Genomic DNA, 16,576 nt, shown 5'->3' with positions numbered 1-16,576 from the left:
TTGGTATTCAACAAATAGGTTTACTTTGACGCTGCTCTTTATAGTGAATCTGGGAACAGTTTTGTATTTTATTTTGGCACATAATTCTCAAACTCTTGTGGAGTTTTTGTAACAAGACTGAGAGCATGAACACCACTATTGATTTCCTGATCGAGAATTTCATAAACTAACTTGTGTCGCTGTACCAACGACTTTGAAGCAAATGCATCGGATACAATCACAACACTAGTCATTTATTCACAGGTTAGCAATGGATTGAAAGTGTGAGTTTGAACATATCGATTTACCGAAAGTGGGTTTCTGTACTCCTCAGACCTTTAGTGCCAGCATGGCCTTTGTGTTTAGAACTGTCATCCACAACTTCGAGTTGGGTAGGAGCCAAGGCTTGAGTGATCTAAATATCATGGTTGGTATCCGAAGCCTGTTAGTCAATCCATTGAATTGAAATACAAACATCCTGCTTGCTACCTTTGTCTTGATGGCATGCAATACTGGGCCCGGTTGGTCCATGAAGGAGTCTAAAAACTTTGTTGGAGATGTAACGTAGTGTCTAGAATAACTGACAGTCTTGCTGTAAGGAATGGAAAAGACAGACCAACAAGAATGTGCTCTACACACAGAACGAATGGCTGCAGTCTTGCTGATATTGAATGTTGTTTGACGGAGCAGCTGGACAGCAGATCGTTGCATTCAAATTTCTTTGAATTTGCAAATAATTCAACAGAAACTTTTCGAGTTTTCAATTTCTCGAGTTGAATACTTTTTATTCTAGAAACTTGATTATGGCATCGCAGATTCCAACAGACACTCGATTGCCACATGTCAAAACACCTTTATTAAGCAGTCTAGAGAGTCTGCAGGAAATCAGGTATATGCACTGATGCATGTCCAATTTACAATCATCCAGATTCTAAATAGAAATATATTCCAGAATACAAACTGCATTGCTAGAGTCAACAGAGACTCAGATTGTAGAGACTACAAAAAAACTGGATCACACAACCAATCTTCTTTCAGAAACATGTGCAGAACAAATGCAGCTTTTGGATGAGCGAGTCATGCTGATGGACCAACTTAAAATCGTGCAGCAAGACTACGAAACAGTAATGTCGAAACTTGCACCTCTAGAATATATACTGCTCATGGTATTGATTTATGAGTGTTTCAACCGATTTGGTTTGCTTCTAGATGAATGCTCAGGCTTCACGGTTACAGGCCGAAAAAACAAAACTGCAGAATGCATTGAATGAATTACAAGATGGATACCTGCCCTTTAAAGACCAAGTAGATATCCTACGAGGTGAACATGGTCTGAAATCCCGTCCTACGCTTCAACAGGTCATTGAATCTCAAATGAGTTGGTATGTTGTAGTCATTCTCGCCATGAATCATCTCTTTAATGTGATGTTGAATCTACACTAAACATTCGACTTGAACTATTTCCCTTTATGCTACATTTGGATTCAAAGCTATTTAGAAGAACGACGTGGCAGATGGATCAAGAATGGTCTGACGGAAGGTCAAAGTTTTGGTAAAACAGGTGGATTGGCATCTGGAACCGGATCTACTTTGCACTCTGCAGCCGTTTCAAAATCAGATAAAGAGTCAAGTGCATCACATACTGCTTTATCTGCTGGTGGATCTCGTGCAGCAAAAGGCTCTGTGTCGATCGTGGGCTCAACTCGGGTGAACGGATCCTCAAACAAAGTCGCAAAAAAATCAAGCTTTACTCCATCGGGAAGAGGCCGAGGCAGACCTCCTGGATCCGTCGCTACCACGCGAACATCCTCCGGATCAAGTATACCTGCATCCAATTCTAAACAGCATAGGCAGAGCAAATCAAAAGACTCTTCTCCACAATAAACTCTTATTTAATCACTTGGTTTATTGTGCATTGAATACCCTGTTGATTCATTTCAATACTAGAGCTATTGATTGCACGTCCAAAGTAGTTGGATAAGCATCTGGATTTGACTCGTGCGGTTACACATACCAAATCTATGGTTCGTCGTGCTTTGTAATATAAGATGCTAAATTCAATTGTTTGGGTTGCCAGGTGCCATTGTAAATGCATAAAATAGTCATATTGCGATGGTATTCGAGATCATGCAATAGCTTGGGTGTGATGAGAAAGTATTGAGATGAAACTGTAGCGGAATTGGCTTTATCCAGGCACGCAGCTTGAACAATCAGTTTATGCACATTACGCTCGTTGCGAGGATCCATGCCTTGATTAATCTCATCCACCACCCGAAAGGGCGATTGAGAAAGATGCTGAAGTGCAATAAGATAAAGCATGGTAGAAACAGATCGTTCCTATATAGAATTATTCAACACATTATTTAAACATTACATTTTCTATTCAACGTATATCACATTTGATCAACTGAAACACTTACTCCTCCAGATTGTCGGGTTGACGTCAAAACCTGAAGCGGCTCATCATCACTGCAAATACAATGCATCAGTAAATCTAGCTCATCATTTTCAAAAAAATAAAGTTGAAATGTACCGGAATTTGACTCGAATTTCAATACCCCATTTGGCATAGTCGTCATTTTGAGCAATCTGTACCTCTCCAGCACACCCAAGAGCTATAATTCAATCCCAGGTATTCAGATAAATATTTATACATAAAAATCGGTTTCAATCTTGGCAAATATCAAAACCACAAAGTTTTACAAATGAATGCTAAATCACTTACTTTCAAAAGAATTTGAAAAGTTTTCAGAAATCCGATTGACAATATCTTGCAGCGATGTTGTCCAATTTTCTTTTATGGTAGCCATGTTTGTCGAAAGTGCATTCAACGTCGTTTCGCGCTCCTTGATAGCTAGACTCAAGCATTCAATCTAAACAGGCAATATCGCATCCAAATATTAAATTAGTAGGACAATCATTGGACAATGCATTCAAATTTAAAGCATATGCACCTCTTTGATGCGTGCTTCATAGTCTTGAAGAATTTTTGGATCAATGCCAGCAATGATTTCCGCACGAGTAGTCAATGCGCCAATTTGTGCAGCAATATCGTCACTGATTAGTGTTTCTTCAAAGCCATCCAACTTTAAATGAGAATCAATAATACCATATCAATGTTAGCTATATTCAAAAATAAACAATTTTCCACTGTTCAATTCATATGGTTAAAAATTGAATTAATATTGCAACTCACTTGCTCAGCTTCTTTTTGGGATAGTTTATCAACTTCAGCATTGTGTCGATTGAGTGCCTGACGACAAACAGTCTTGAAATGCTGCAGCTCTTGCTTGGCTATATAAAACAAAAGTGTTCAAATGTTCATTATAAGCGCTATAGATCAAGCATAAGCTCCTTGTGTAAAAGTTTAATCATACCTTGATCCAACGCTCGGGCACGCTCGGCATTTTGTTCGTTACTGCTTCGAATAATGTCATCTAAATCATCAATGCGAGCAGTAGACTGCATTTTTACAAGTGTAGCTTTGGTTCTTGCCAAAAAAATATCACAGCTAGAACTGTAAACTTCGCTAAGTCGGGTGGCCAAGCGCACACGTTCACGACACACCATTTTTAACTTGGACTCTACTTCCTGAGCATTTGGAGGTTGGTTTTGCTGTGCAGCCTCATGAGCTGCAATCTGTGAGTTTAGTCGAGATTCTATAGTCGATCAAATATAATGAATAATGAATAATGTTGATCAAGATCAAAACACATTGTAAATAAATATTCATCATTTAAATGCAACTTACCAAGTATTGCACTGATTTTACTGTATTCTTGCTTGATGCTGTTTACCACCATTCTTTTCTGCTTTAGGCTAGCCTATAGTCAAATAACAGGTCGGTATTAAGTCGACTACTTTTGCAAATACGTCATATTAAAACATACCTTTTCTTCGCGAAGTTCTTGATCTAATTCCCTGATTTTGGAACTCTCCATTTCAAGTTGCTTTGAAGTCTCGCTAATAACTTGTAATTGAGCCATAATCTCTTGCTGCTCTTGCTCTAACCGAGTTTTCAGCTTTATATCAACTAAACATTTCTTGTAGAGTGTCAATAAAAACAAATTTAAAATATTTAAATAATAAACAAATGGTTGTGCTTGATACCAAGTGTTGTGATGGCAGTTTAAAATTTCAAGAGTCATACCTGAAAGATCAAGGTATCGGGGATTTGCAATGCGTTTGGCTCGAGTGGATGTGTGTCCATATGCGTGTTTTACACTATAAAGATCGTTGTTGGCAATGAAAACACGAAGCTTCTTTTCAGCAGCAACCAAGTCGGGTAGTTTTCCAAGTGCGACTGGCTGGATATAACAAAAATGAACCATACAAATTAGTCATCATATAAAACTGAATTCTTCAAGTTGCATAGAATTGACTTGCATTGGTGTGAAGAAAACACATTTGGCATAGTGCAGATAAAATAGGCTCTGGTCCATCAATGAAATCAAGAGCATAGCCATCAAATCCAAGTTGTGTGTGATCTACACAATTAAAAAATTCAAAATTTAATTTTTTCGCCAATTAAACTATTCAAGTCAATCTATATCTTACAAGCAATTCACTGATTTAATATGCTTACCAGCTGACGAGGATGCTCTGGAGTCCAACTGGACAGTGGTCGATCAAAATAAACAACGTTGACCCTCCATTTGCGAATTGAAATAACTTCTTCACAAAACCTGTTATAGTCCTGTTTGCACTGTGTGACAAAGGTCTGAATTTCAAAACATACATTATTGACAGTTATTTACACGTAATGATTTAAACAAAAGCTGCATACAAAACGACAAAATCTTACTGTATTATGACTTGGTTTGACTAAAGTTTCCAAAACGGCTGCATATCGTGTGTCCTTGAGATTCACTTCCATACAGATTGGCTCAAATACATGCTTTTCAAACATGGACAGGTTGTCCTGCAGCCACATGGTCGCATTGTAGGCATCCTTGTCACCACGTTTCAATGCAGCAAGCTTACGATGACGAATTTGATCAAGTTGTTCAAGCTCTGTAGCTTTTTTCTGTTGCTCAACTCGAACCTCGGCAGCTTCGCGTGCTACTTCATTTTTTTTCGAGTTGTTTTCTTGAGCACGCTCAGCATTTTCAGCTATCCGGTGATTGCATGCTTGGGCTTGTTGATAGATACGAGATAGAAAGTTTAGCTGGGAGCCATCAAGTTCTATTCCTTCCTCTGTCTGCAAAGGAGGGTCGATGAATACACCAGGAGAATCTCCTGGTGTAATGCCGTATTCGGCCAGCTTGATGCGCTGTTCTTCCAGTTTTTCACGAACCTGTTCAACTACCATTTTCAAACGATCAAACTCCCTTTGCTGCTTTTGTTTCTCACTTTTAGCATGCTGAATCTCGTTGAGGATCGTCTCAATTTCTTCAGATTTGGCCTCTGCTTCTTCAACAAGAACTCGGCATCGATTTGCTTCGCCAGAATAGCTACTCTTGTAGCTCTGCACGGTTTGGTCCAGTTGAGTTACTTTGCGACGAAGATTCTCTTGTTCTTCACGCAAAGGCTGCTCCTGATTAGCAATGGCATTGAACTCTTCTTGAAGTCGCTGTTTTGCTTCTTTTGCTTCTCGATAGTTAGTCTGGCAGGTTATGAAATCTAATTTGGCAAGTCGCACAGTCAGCAGCCGAATCTCACTGTTGATTTTATCTCGTTCTTTGATACGCTGCACATCGTTTTCAATATGCTGATTTCTTTTTTGAAGTATTTCGAGCTCAGCATGGCAGTCTTTCAATTTCTGTTCAGACAAACCAATTAGATATCACTGACACAGTCCAAACCCATGCCATTAAAACCACTTACTTGTTCATGTTCCACCCTTTTTTCATGCTGTTCAATCAAAAAATTGTGCCATTCTACCATTTGAGTTCCACCTACAGCACGCTCTGTTTCCTTGAGTAGTTCGGTTGAACTTAGCTACAAGTGAAATGATTGGTTTTTATTAGATTCGTCACATACAAAATACTGACATTATAAATCACAAATCAAATTATTGTGGATTAAAAGCATACCTGAGCAAACCCAGACACTCTTTCCTGTGGCAAGAATTGACTAAATTTTAAAAAAAATCAATACATATCACCAATAAATCAGCCAAGCAGTTTAAACATGAACTACCATAGGTTATCGACTTGAATGGCAAGCGCTTCAATCTCAGCTTTGATTTCTTTTTCCTTTGCGCTTAAACCTATGTAAAATATAGATATCATTTACGCGGATTAGCCAATTTCAAATTCAGTCGCCTGCCAGTAGTTATACATTACAGCTTCAGCTGTTGATGTCAAGTATCAACTGTAAATCTCAAATCATCACAACTACCATTGATTTTCCAAGAGCTCTGATTGCTTCCGCGCTCAAATGTTCTTGTAATAACCAGTTTTTTCCCGGTCACTTTCAGCTCAATCTCAACAATAGCCTTGTTTTCTCCATGCTTAACAAAGTCCTGTAGTTCACGAGCACGACCCAACACCTATGAGATTTTGGGGAAAAGATGAATACACAGAGCAATGGTGGAATAGCAATCAACAAAAATAGATTAAATCAATCCAATTACATCGGGACGACCGCACAGACCAAGAGCAATGGCACACACGACGGTGCTCTTTCCTGTGCCATTGGGTCCAACCACCATGTTTAGATTAGGTCCAGGATAAAACTCAACGGCAGAGTAAGTGAGGAAATTAGTCAATTTGATTCGGACAATAGAGCCTTGACCATGCAACGGATACATTGAATTTGAACTGATGAATGCATTCAAATTAGAACAATCGATTGAATGAGTATTTGTATTCAACCGAATAGAATCAAACGATTCGTTGAGATGATATAACAAAGAGACTGTATATTTGACAGTTTCTATGAATGACAAAATACAGAAAGAAAATATAGATTCAAGTGCATTTGAACTCGGAGTGTTATCAACTATCCACCTACGCAGTATCTACAGGAACCTGACTGTTGGCATCAATAGTTTTTAGAATCTTTCGAGAGGTTCCATTAGCAGTAGAAGAAGAGCCAATGTCCTGACGTCGCTTGCGAACTGATTCCAAAGGAATCACTGGGACTGTGGTTGACATGTAGTTTTCAGTGCTGTCCTGTTCCAAACCACTTTTATGAACAGAAGCAACATGGTCACTGGTGTGATGTTGACTATCAGCAATATGATCTCTTCGAGATCTACGGAGAGACTCTCCCTTGGCTGTGGTAGTAGTTTTCCCACTTGCCATGACTTGACCAACTTGTCAAGTCCGAATCCAAGAATTAAATTCAAATCGATTGCAAATTCTAGTTTATTCTTCTGTTAGATTCAAGGATATTTCACCATCGTTTGTTCTCTGCACGCAACGATGTGTGTCTAGTTTATTGTCTTGGTCAGTCGACGCTTCGTTCAACTGCAGCAATGCCAACTGTTCTACTGTATCGGCTTGGTTACTGCGCGTCTTGTTTCTGCTGTTACAAGGCAGTCCGGCCAGTCTGTACATTATCTCTATATAGTCTATGTAGTATAGATATGAATCGCTCATCCAAAAAATCGACATCGAAGACTTGAACACTCCAAGTTGCTCCTTCTCGTAGTTTTGCAATGCTGCTGCAAATCCTGCATTGGGTCGAATAATAGGTCGAATCTACAGCAACAAGAATGCTTGGTGTTAATTGTCATTTTAAATGATGGTTGGTTCAAAAACTATACCTTGTAAGCTGTATTCCAAGCAACATTCAATGGCATCTTTAGATATTTGATCATATATGCCAACACAATAGTCGATGATCGACTGACTCCAGCATGACAGTGCACCTAATTAAAATGTTAGAATTACTGTTGTTGAAATATTAATGACTGGCTCAATTCAACTCACCAAAACACGATCGCCATTCAATCGGGCCGTTTCAATAATTCGAGTGGTTTCTTCAAACAGCGATCGAATATTCACCAAAGGACTATCTGCAATTGGAAACTCGTGATATTCTGTTTCATCATGTATATCGCAATAAGTGGGAAATCCCCATCCAAGTCGAATCACATGTGTAATACCAAACCTTTTTAGATGCTCTCGAGTAGCTGCAAAACAACTTGACAGATATAAAAGGTTTTGAACAATGGGTGAAGGCAGGTCGCTGGGAGTTGTACTGCCAAACCAAACTGCTTGAACAAGTTGATCTTGTCGTTCGCGTAAATGGTCTACTGGATTGTTTTTCGCTAGTCCAGCAAGTGATTCTAGAAACTCCATATTGAGGTGATCTACCAAGGGCGGTGATGGGTACGACAACACCAACGTAGGGTAAGCTTGTTGGAATCCAAGAATACCACCTTGGAGCACAACGGCAGCTTTACATAGCCCTTCTTTTCGAAGAAGAGCAGCAATAAAGGCAGCAAATCCTTTGTTTGAACCTTGTTCGTCTAGTAACACAACAGTGTTACCGATCCGCTGTCGAAACACGGATGATTCTACGGCATGGAAACGAGCACGCTGAAGCGACTCTTCAACGTGTTTGTCAAAGTGGGTTTCATAAACAGATGCATTCTGTCGCTGATTCTCAAACTGTTGAAAGATGTTGGATATACTGTTGGGTGAAGCGAATCCATTGTTGTCACCCGTATCAGATACTACTACATTGAGCACAGATGACATGGCAACCGCGGCTTGAGCTTCTTTTTCCTCGTCTATGTCATACGATTGTGTTTTGTCATGCATTGGTTTAGATTGTGGCATCGATTCGGTAGTCGATGTCTTGCTGCTCATATTTGAAACTATCAAAACCAAGGTTTAATGCACAAACAAATCATGAATAAGCGTACATAACCACTTGTCATTATCTATACAATTATTACCAAATCATCCCAGCGATCAAAAACCTTCAAGCATACCTTCAACTGAACAGACATCATCATTCAAAGCTGTACTCAATACTTTGTCTAGAAATAGGGGATGGTCCTTGATTGCAGAATCAAACCTAATAGTGGATGCAACATTTTTCCAAGCAGACCGACACTGCTCCAAGAAATGAAAGATACGAGTGCCTGGAATGGCATGGATAGGAGGAGAGGACACATCAATGATAAGAGTATGCAGAAACTCGGTGCTCATAAGAGTAACTAAATCGTGACTACTAATGCAAGTATCGGATCGAGACAACTGCAGTGGAACATTATTACGCATAGAGGCTTGAGCCTTGCTTCCATTAGTGTGACTTGGCATGCACATCACTTGAGCAGAGGCTTCTTTCTCTACTAGAACTGGCCAGCGTACCATATCACCTGTGTCCGACAATATAAGCTGAAATTGTAATCCAGAATTACACCTGCTGATTACACTCTATAATGGATCAGCAATATGCTATTTAATGTATCCTAATCGGCTCTTTTAGCCACCCCAGGCTGTATATCAAGTTCAATAGATGTGACCTTGAGCAAGTGGGCGTCGTTGTTTGAAAGTCGGCAGCTAAAACAATTACTCTATTCTGACCCTTAACCCATGCTCAATACCCTTTTATTCCATCCATGAGGGTTTTTGGCTATAATAGCAAGGCATTTGTATCCAACGGCCCGTAAGTATAGCTGGACTGTTTTATGTAATTTGCTGCTCGTTATAATTCGCACTATTCACGCAAAACAAAACACCTGTATTTATCTCGTGGTTACTTTTTTATCTGTTCAGGATAAACAATGGTTAGGTATTTGTTACGCTTTCCTACTAGACATTGACCATTTATAACCATTCTCAAATACTGTTCATCATATGGTGCATACAATCAGACCATTGTTTTAAACGGATTATTCCATTCCAGTCTGTTCTTGTCTTTTAGTATAGCCATATATTGTACAATCATCAAGTTTGAAACCAGATTCATACACTGCAATCCAGATATTGGGTTTGACTGTCAATGTTGTCAATACAACTGTACATGCTCATTTTTGCTATAACCCAACATCATACATACGTTTGCATTCTAGTTCAAGTGAACAAGATTGCACATCTCAGGAACACAATCGTTGTTTGTATGCCAGTCACCCAATGTTTAGTTTGAATGAAAGAAGATCTAGAGATTCAGCAAGTGTAGGATGTACTGGAACTGTGATGTGAATGTTGTTTTAAACACTTGCTTAGAAAGCACAGTACTGTCCAGTAAACCAATCCATTATTCCATGAGACTAATTTTATATATTTAATCCTGTTATTTAGTACTTTGTTCTACATGGATATGACTAAACTAAAAAGTTAAATACCAGTTTTTATACCATGTACAGTATAATACTCCTATAAACTCGACAATCGTTATTTAAAATATATTGATTGTTACTCAGATTGGCTTTTATCTCACCAGCCCAGTTTATTTCGACTCGACTCCGTTTGTCTTTATTTATTGACTACAATCCCTCGCAACATCGTGAACACTTGTTTCTTAATCCAGGTCTTGTCATGTGGAACATATGACTTGGTTTCATGATCAAATCTAGCCATTCAGGTATTAAAAGTGAGATTGATCGATCCATCAAATACTACAAGGCATCCATCAATATCATTGAATCTACTTACACAAGACATCCAATATCTGGTGTTGTATCAATGTATCGATTAAAGTCTGCAATTTGGTATTTAAGTGTCAGCTTGTTGGGAGCTTTTTCCTTTAAGGAGTGCTCAAAATAGCTAATCAGCTCTGGTATCACAATATGAATGAATCAAACTACATTGTCAGCATTCGTAATTGACACGTCAACTCATGTAGTAATATACTCCTCAATTAGCTTGACTACCTTCCATGGCTTGCTCTACTGTAGAAAAATCGGCCCATACTCGTTGGGTTGTCTCTGCTTGCAGCAAAAGAATTGTATGCTGGTCTTTTTTCAAGGTACCCTAGACTCACAAACTAAGTTAGTCGAGCCGGGTTACAGTCATCCATGTAGAATAAAATACTAAAATAACAGGATTAAATATATAAAATTAGTCTCATGGAATAATGGATTGGTTTACTGGACAGTACTGTGCTTTCTAAGCAAGTGTTTAAAACAACATTCACATCACAGTTCCAGTACATCCTACACTTGCTGAATCTCTAGATCTTCTTTCATTCAAACTAAACATTGGGTGACTGGCATACAAACAACGATTGTGTTCCTGAGATGTGCAATCTTGTTCACTTGAACTAGAATGCAAACGTATGTATGATGTTGGGTTATAGCAAAAATGAGCATGTACAGTTGTATTGACAACATTGACAGTCAAACCCAATATCTGGATTGCAGTGTATGAATCTGGTTTCAAACTTGATGATTGTACAATATATGGCTATACTAAAAGACAAGAACAGACTGGAATGGAATAATCCGTTTAAAACAATGGTCTGATTGTATGCACCATATGATGAACAGTATTTGAGAATGGTTATAAATGGTCAATGTCTAGTAGGAAAGCGTAACAAATACCTAACCATTGTTTATCCTGAACAGATAAAAAAGTAACCACGAGATAAATACAGGTGTTTTGTTTTGCGTGAATAGTGCGAATTATATCTGACGACAATACAAATTATATTCAAAGTTTAGAAACTATTCAAAGCTGTTTAAAATCAACCGATCGATACACATGAGAGCATGACATCAACCCATTGGTTGCTGTAGTTCGTGCAGACTAGGTCAACCATCAACAAAATGCAATAGCGTTACTTGCACATGTTTACTGGATTGTTGAATTTACTAATGGAATAGATATCCATAATTTACTTTCATGCCTTGTTCAACCCAAGATCGTGTTTGTCGTTCCATTTGCACAACCACTTGATATGCCTTGGATTCATTCAGAAAATGCTCGTATTATTGCACATGTGGCCGATACACTGATTCAAGGCGATACGCCATCGCAATGCTTTGACAGTTTTGCAAATGCGTGGAACGTTATCACATCTAGTAACACCGATTGCATTGTTGCTATTTGTGGTTCACTTGATTTGGTATCTGAAGTGTACCGCACTCTACACATGACGTTTTAGAGTCTACTTGAATTTGTGTTTGATGCACCATATTTGTAATAAATACATTTGCATTGGTTAATGGCTTGCATGCATACTATCGTGTATTTTGAGATGCTCTAATGCATTGAATTGACTAACCATCTAGATGCAACCCAACATGAATGTGCGGAAAATATCACATCAATGTACTAAACTACTCTAAACAATACGCTATAACCAAAGTAAATTTGAAATCTACACATTCATCAACACAATCCAATAGACATGCAGATACAACAAGATTGAACCACAAACAGTCTAAAGTTGTGGAAACACGACGGTAGAATCAACAAAATGGAAACTAAACACCATGTGGCAAATGAGTGTTTAAACCAAGCTTTTTTAAATTCAAAGTGATTTTATAAAACAATTTAATGGTTTTGTTTAAAAGTTTATTTAAAAGGTATTTAAAAGATATTAGGATAGGGTATTTTTAAAAGGGTATTTAAAAGGTATTAGTGGGTATTTTTAACAGGTATTAGTTGGGTATCAATGGGGTATAATGGAAGGAGTAGATAAAGGTGGAGGTGGAATTGAAGCTTCCTTCCAAAAGCTTCAAGTCCAAAGTTTAGATCATCCATCTCCGCTTTGGATTTCGCGGAGGATGGGGTTGATCTGCGTCAACCTCGCAGTTGATCTTCCGTTTTTTGGAAGATCGCTCCTTGATACAAGTATCAATGACAGGAGCACTGCTCGTGTTGCGCCGCCGCGCCACTCGCAGGTCTCGCTGTTGGTTAAGTAACTCCAACTTTACAACGTCTTGCAAGGTTGGTGCTACTTTAGCAGACCAAGTATTTTTTGGCTTGGTCTGCTTGACCAACTTGGAGACCTGCTCCGGCTTGACCCGCTTGACAGACCCACGAGCCTTTTTCAGCTCGGTCTGCTTTGCAAGTTTGGGCATCTAAGTGTGAAAATGGTAAAGTTTAAATGTAAGTCATTGCTGTTAATAATGGCATACAAATGCGTCAACTTACTTTTTTTCCAGCCTTGGACTTGGCGCTTGGCTGCTCCACTCCTGCCAGTGTGTCCTTTACCGGATCACACGCATTTGTAATCTGGTAAAATAAAAAGGATGAGTAAAAACATCTATACAATTACTAATCATTTCAAACATTTCAAGCACTATTACACTTACATTTAGTGGTTTGGATGGAGCGTCATCCAGAGCGAATCGGACCGTCTTTTTTGGTCGCTCATCCAAAAAAGACTCGGAACTGCCAGCATTCTGGGTTCCTTGCTGTTGCTGCATATCATGTTCATCTTGATATGCAGCAGTCAGACTCTCCAGGATCTTTCCAAACCCAGCCCCGGTTTGGGAAAGATGCTGAAGAGCCTCAGCAAGGCGTGGAACTTTGACAGTATCCACCAGGATGCGCACTCCCGGCATGAGATCAACCTCAATACCTGGGAATGTAGGTGCTAATGTAATATAAAGTAAACAATTGATTTAGTAAATCACATACATTGATATACCGCTGACATTTAAAACTATATATTACGCGTACCTGGCAGATCCTCGACACCCACGGGGATGTCGGTGTCATCCATGTACACGTCAAAATCCATGGGATTTTCGACGTCCATGGGAATCCCGAAGCAATTCGCAACCGGTTCGGTTATGTCCACCGAGACATCCGACCGGTTGCATTGCTCCATCGAGTCAACCATGTCCACCGAGTTATTCGACAACAATATGTTGCATAACTGGCGACCTATGGGTAACTCGCGCAGGAACCCTTGCTTTCGGTAAACTTCCCGGAAGCTGATAGAATCCCTCAGTGATGACATGGGCTGCCACACTTTTGATCTATCAGCTTCACCGGGAAGCTTACTGCTTGTGTACTGCATCTGGTCAGCCTGTCAAATACAAATGGTTGACAAATACCAATAAATAAAACATTAGTCAACCATAACTATACAGTTGTATCAATCCAGCACAGCTTGTGTAATTTCAAAGCTAAACCCAAGATTTATACTAATACAACCAACTTACTTTATACCGAGTTTCAAAAGGCGGTTTGTCACACGCCAAAACCCGTTTAGCATAGCTGTATGACAGCATAGATGCTTGAGCATCGGTATAATGCTCAACGGGTCCTGATGAATGGCCAGTCACTGCTGAATCTGGTGCAATGGACTCTGCAGTATATATGGTTGATACTGTAGAGTCGCATTGCTTTCCAGACTGCAGTATCCTAGCTGCCTCAATCAGGGACGAGACTATAATGTAAATATTTTAAAACAATAAATATAATCAGTATAGTTACCATCAACACACTACAACCTAAACAATCCACAATACATGCATTCACATGCATGTACATCCAAAACTCGTGAGAAATTGATACAAAAATCACACACTTACTTGGTGAAGTAGGGATTCTTGGATCATTGATTGGACTGATTGCACTGGATGTATACATATCAGTATATATGTTTTCCTGATTTGAACTAGTCAATCACAACATTACAAAATTATGCACAAACAACAGTAAAAGTTTAAAGTAGCATTCAACCCATTGTCCCATAAATCAAATTAGGCATCAACCAATTCAATTCCAAATAATAATCAACCAGCACATCATACCAACCAACACAAATCACAATTGATACACATTGAATGACGTTCAATGACATTAGATAGCATCAAAAACAGTCAAAATCATTACCATCAAAGTCGCGTAGTCGGAGTCGAATCAACAAAATTAAATTCGGCAACGTTTCGAGTCCATCCCAAAATACCGTAAATGCAATCATCAAATCGTAAATAATACACATGCAAGTAAACAGTCATGTTAGCAATGTGTTGTGTAACCAAAATACAATATTCAGATGCACAACTATAATACAAATACTGTACTGCATACCTTTCTGGATTCATGCTTGCTTCGGCAAGGTGTGGTGCATTTTCAGAAGTATAGGCTGGTTGGAGAATAGTGTTTTCCGCATTACGGCGAGGCTGTCTTGGAGAACCAGCCGATAAGATGTTGAGACGGGACCACAGTGAGCTCATTATTGGTGTTGTAGGGTGTCACGAAATGGAAATGTAAAACGAGTTGACCTCGAAACTTGATAACAATAATATGGGTAGCAGTTGTAATAGTTGCAATAGTTGCTGCAAACTAATACGTTCAAACAAGTAGTGTGTATGACTGTTTAACAAAATACACAAGGGAAACAATCAGATCTGAGATTTGGATCAATAGGTAGATGGACAAGCAAGTTTTGGATCAATAGGTAGATAGGCAAGTAAGATCTTGATCAGAAAGTAGGTAATGGTGTCGGATCTGGACAAACGATGCACTATTTAACTGAAACAATTGACATGTGAATCCTCAACAAGCCAAACTCTCAGCACGTAATAATCGGTTATATTGCAAAAACATCCCGACAAGCCAAACTCTCTGCACGTAATAATCGAATACATTGCAAAAACGTCCCGTAATAATCAAACCATCATCAATTAATTCGTTATTTTACCTTGAATCCCAGACTCCGCACGCATCGACCTCGTGGAATCGAGTAACACAAACTAGCTGCATTAATGCATCAACACATAATACTTTGAGTTGATTGGACCATATCATCATCATCCCTCCGACTCTGACGGATCGGGGATCTATGTGCCAGCTTGAAGTGTGTGGGGTGGCTGGGTAGTGCGGTGAACGTTCCCAATAGTCAATCCATGTACGATGGACAATGCGTAATGCTGTGCTGCTGACAACTCCTGCAGCGGTCATGGCTGATGATATTAGATTCGTTTGTACTGCAGTTGATACTGCACAACCATCTCATACAACTATGCCAACCGTATGCTGTAATGTGGTCATGTATTGTATCTGACTGTATATGTGATAGGCAGATCTACTCGATTGAATAGTGACCAAGATCTACTCGATTGAATAGTAACCAAACGCACTGCATGTTCATACTTGTAGACGTCTAGTACGACTGTAGTGATTGATGGTTGTGTATGACTGTGGTGACGAGTCTGTTCACACGATTATTGCATGATACTCCAACTGCATCGAATACAAACTGCTCAAGTAGTCTTGAACGCAGTGACACCCGGTTCAGCTAGTTTACATGAGCAAGTATATCCACACATCTTCCGTATAATCTGTGCAACACATTGATGGTATACACAGATCCAGTCAGTCAATCTACACAAATCTGCACATTTTTACGCGTCTGAACTGCAACTCTTCACTACTACCTAAAATACATTGGTAATGCATACCAGACAAACAAGGTTTCATGCATTGCTAAAATCAAAATAGTACTACTGGATCTAATCAATACACTAGGTTAGTAAATACAACCCACGTAAATGTCTGTTTGGTATTCATTGCATGGATCAAATATACTGAAAATACAAATGTCTGTTATTCTGTTTGACTGGAAAATCAAGCACGCTAATATCAAAATACTCTCTTCATCTGATATACCCATAACATATATGTCATCAACTCAACACTGGTGATATTATGACATTGGTAGAAACCTGTCCTTTCAACTTACTGCTGATGGATTATCAAATCATTGAATTTTGAATAAATCGTTGGAT

General features: G+C 39.0%; 6 protein-coding genes across 6 annotated transcripts; 1 reads left to right on the top strand and 5 right to left on the bottom strand.

Annotated features, from left to right (window-relative positions):
- Positions 1-68: 68 nt before the first annotated feature.
- BATDEDRAFT_89896 (uncharacterized protein) lies at positions 69-510 on the bottom strand (the record flags this gene model as incomplete). Its single annotated transcript, XM_006680005.1, has 3 exons — positions 69-225; positions 288-394; positions 469-510. 3 exons carry the CDS (start codon positions 508-510, stop codon positions 69-71), a joined length of 306 nt encoding a protein of 101 aa, XP_006680068.1.
- Positions 511-782: 272 nt separating this feature from the next.
- Positions 783-1,863, top strand: BATDEDRAFT_89772 (uncharacterized protein; the record flags this gene model as incomplete). The annotated part of the gene is made up of 4 exons (XM_006680099.1): positions 783-868; positions 932-1,103; positions 1,189-1,361; positions 1,470-1,863. The coding sequence occupies 4 exons, from the start codon at positions 783-785 to the stop codon at positions 1,861-1,863; spliced, it is 825 nt and encodes a 274-aa protein (XP_006680162.1).
- A 10-nt stretch (positions 1,864-1,873) lies between these two features.
- Positions 1,874-7,233, bottom strand: BATDEDRAFT_89546 (DNA repair ATPase SMC5). The gene is made up of 18 exons (XM_006680004.1): positions 6,937-7,233; positions 6,557-6,743; positions 6,322-6,472; positions 6,121-6,190; positions 6,015-6,054; positions 5,806-5,919; positions 4,784-5,740; positions 4,565-4,699; positions 4,130-4,286; positions 3,870-4,012; positions 3,731-3,803; positions 3,357-3,638; positions 3,176-3,273; positions 2,934-3,065; positions 2,705-2,852; positions 2,513-2,594; positions 2,400-2,448; positions 1,874-2,316 (listed from the first exon to the last, which is right to left on the bottom strand). Exons 1-18 carry the CDS (start codon positions 7,227-7,229, stop codon positions 1,999-2,001), a joined length of 3,429 nt encoding a protein of 1,142 aa, XP_006680067.1. The 5' UTR covers positions 7,230-7,233; the 3' UTR covers positions 1,874-1,998.
- A 59-nt stretch (positions 7,234-7,292) lies between these two features.
- BATDEDRAFT_89545 (uncharacterized protein) lies at positions 7,293-9,254 on the bottom strand (the record flags this gene model as incomplete). Its single annotated transcript, XM_006680003.1, has 4 exons — positions 7,293-7,628; positions 7,694-7,798; positions 7,860-8,752; positions 8,870-9,254. The coding sequence occupies 4 exons, from the start codon at positions 9,252-9,254 to the stop codon at positions 7,293-7,295; spliced, it is 1,719 nt and encodes a 572-aa protein (XP_006680066.1).
- Positions 9,255-10,358: 1,104 nt separating this feature from the next.
- Positions 10,359-11,764, bottom strand: BATDEDRAFT_89895 (uncharacterized protein; the record flags this gene model as incomplete). The annotated part of the gene is made up of 4 exons (XM_006680002.1): positions 10,359-10,455; positions 10,539-10,659; positions 10,757-10,856; positions 11,723-11,764. 4 exons carry the CDS (start codon positions 11,762-11,764, stop codon positions 10,359-10,361), a joined length of 360 nt encoding a protein of 119 aa, XP_006680065.1.
- An 813-nt stretch (positions 11,765-12,577) lies between these two features.
- Positions 12,578-15,749, bottom strand: BATDEDRAFT_25821 (uncharacterized protein; the record flags this gene model as incomplete). The annotated part of the gene is made up of 8 exons (XM_006679832.1): positions 12,578-12,910; positions 12,984-13,064; positions 13,145-13,428; positions 13,515-13,866; positions 14,003-14,229; positions 14,375-14,460; positions 14,877-15,017; positions 15,490-15,749. The coding sequence occupies 8 exons, from the start codon at positions 15,747-15,749 to the stop codon at positions 12,578-12,580; spliced, it is 1,764 nt and encodes a 587-aa protein (XP_006679895.1).
- Positions 15,750-16,576: the final 827 nt, after the last annotated feature.

This window comes from Batrachochytrium dendrobatidis (assembly GCF_000203795.2).
Source record: "Batrachochytrium dendrobatidis JAM81 unplaced genomic scaffold BATDEscaffold_8, whole genome shotgun sequence".
NCBI classification, from domain to species: Eukaryota; Fungi; Chytridiomycota; class Chytridiomycetes; order Rhizophydiales; genus Batrachochytrium; species Batrachochytrium dendrobatidis.
This window is presented reverse-complemented; position numbering and strand designations above follow the sequence as displayed.

Excerpts from the sequence above, each read along its gene's own strand:
- BATDEDRAFT_89546 (XM_006680004.1), bottom strand. The coding sequence starts at position 7,229 with ATGGCAAGTGGGAAAACTACTACCACAGCCAAGGGAGAGTCTCTCCGT. Across the intron at positions 5,741-5,805 it reads AAAGGGTGGAACATGAACAA|AAATTGAAAGACTGCCATGC; the intron begins GTAAGTGGTTTT and ends TTGTCTGAACAG. Across the intron at positions 2,853-2,933 it reads ATGAAGCACGCATCAAAGAG|ATTGAATGCTTGAGTCTAGC; the intron begins GTGCATATGCTT and ends TTGCCTGTTTAG.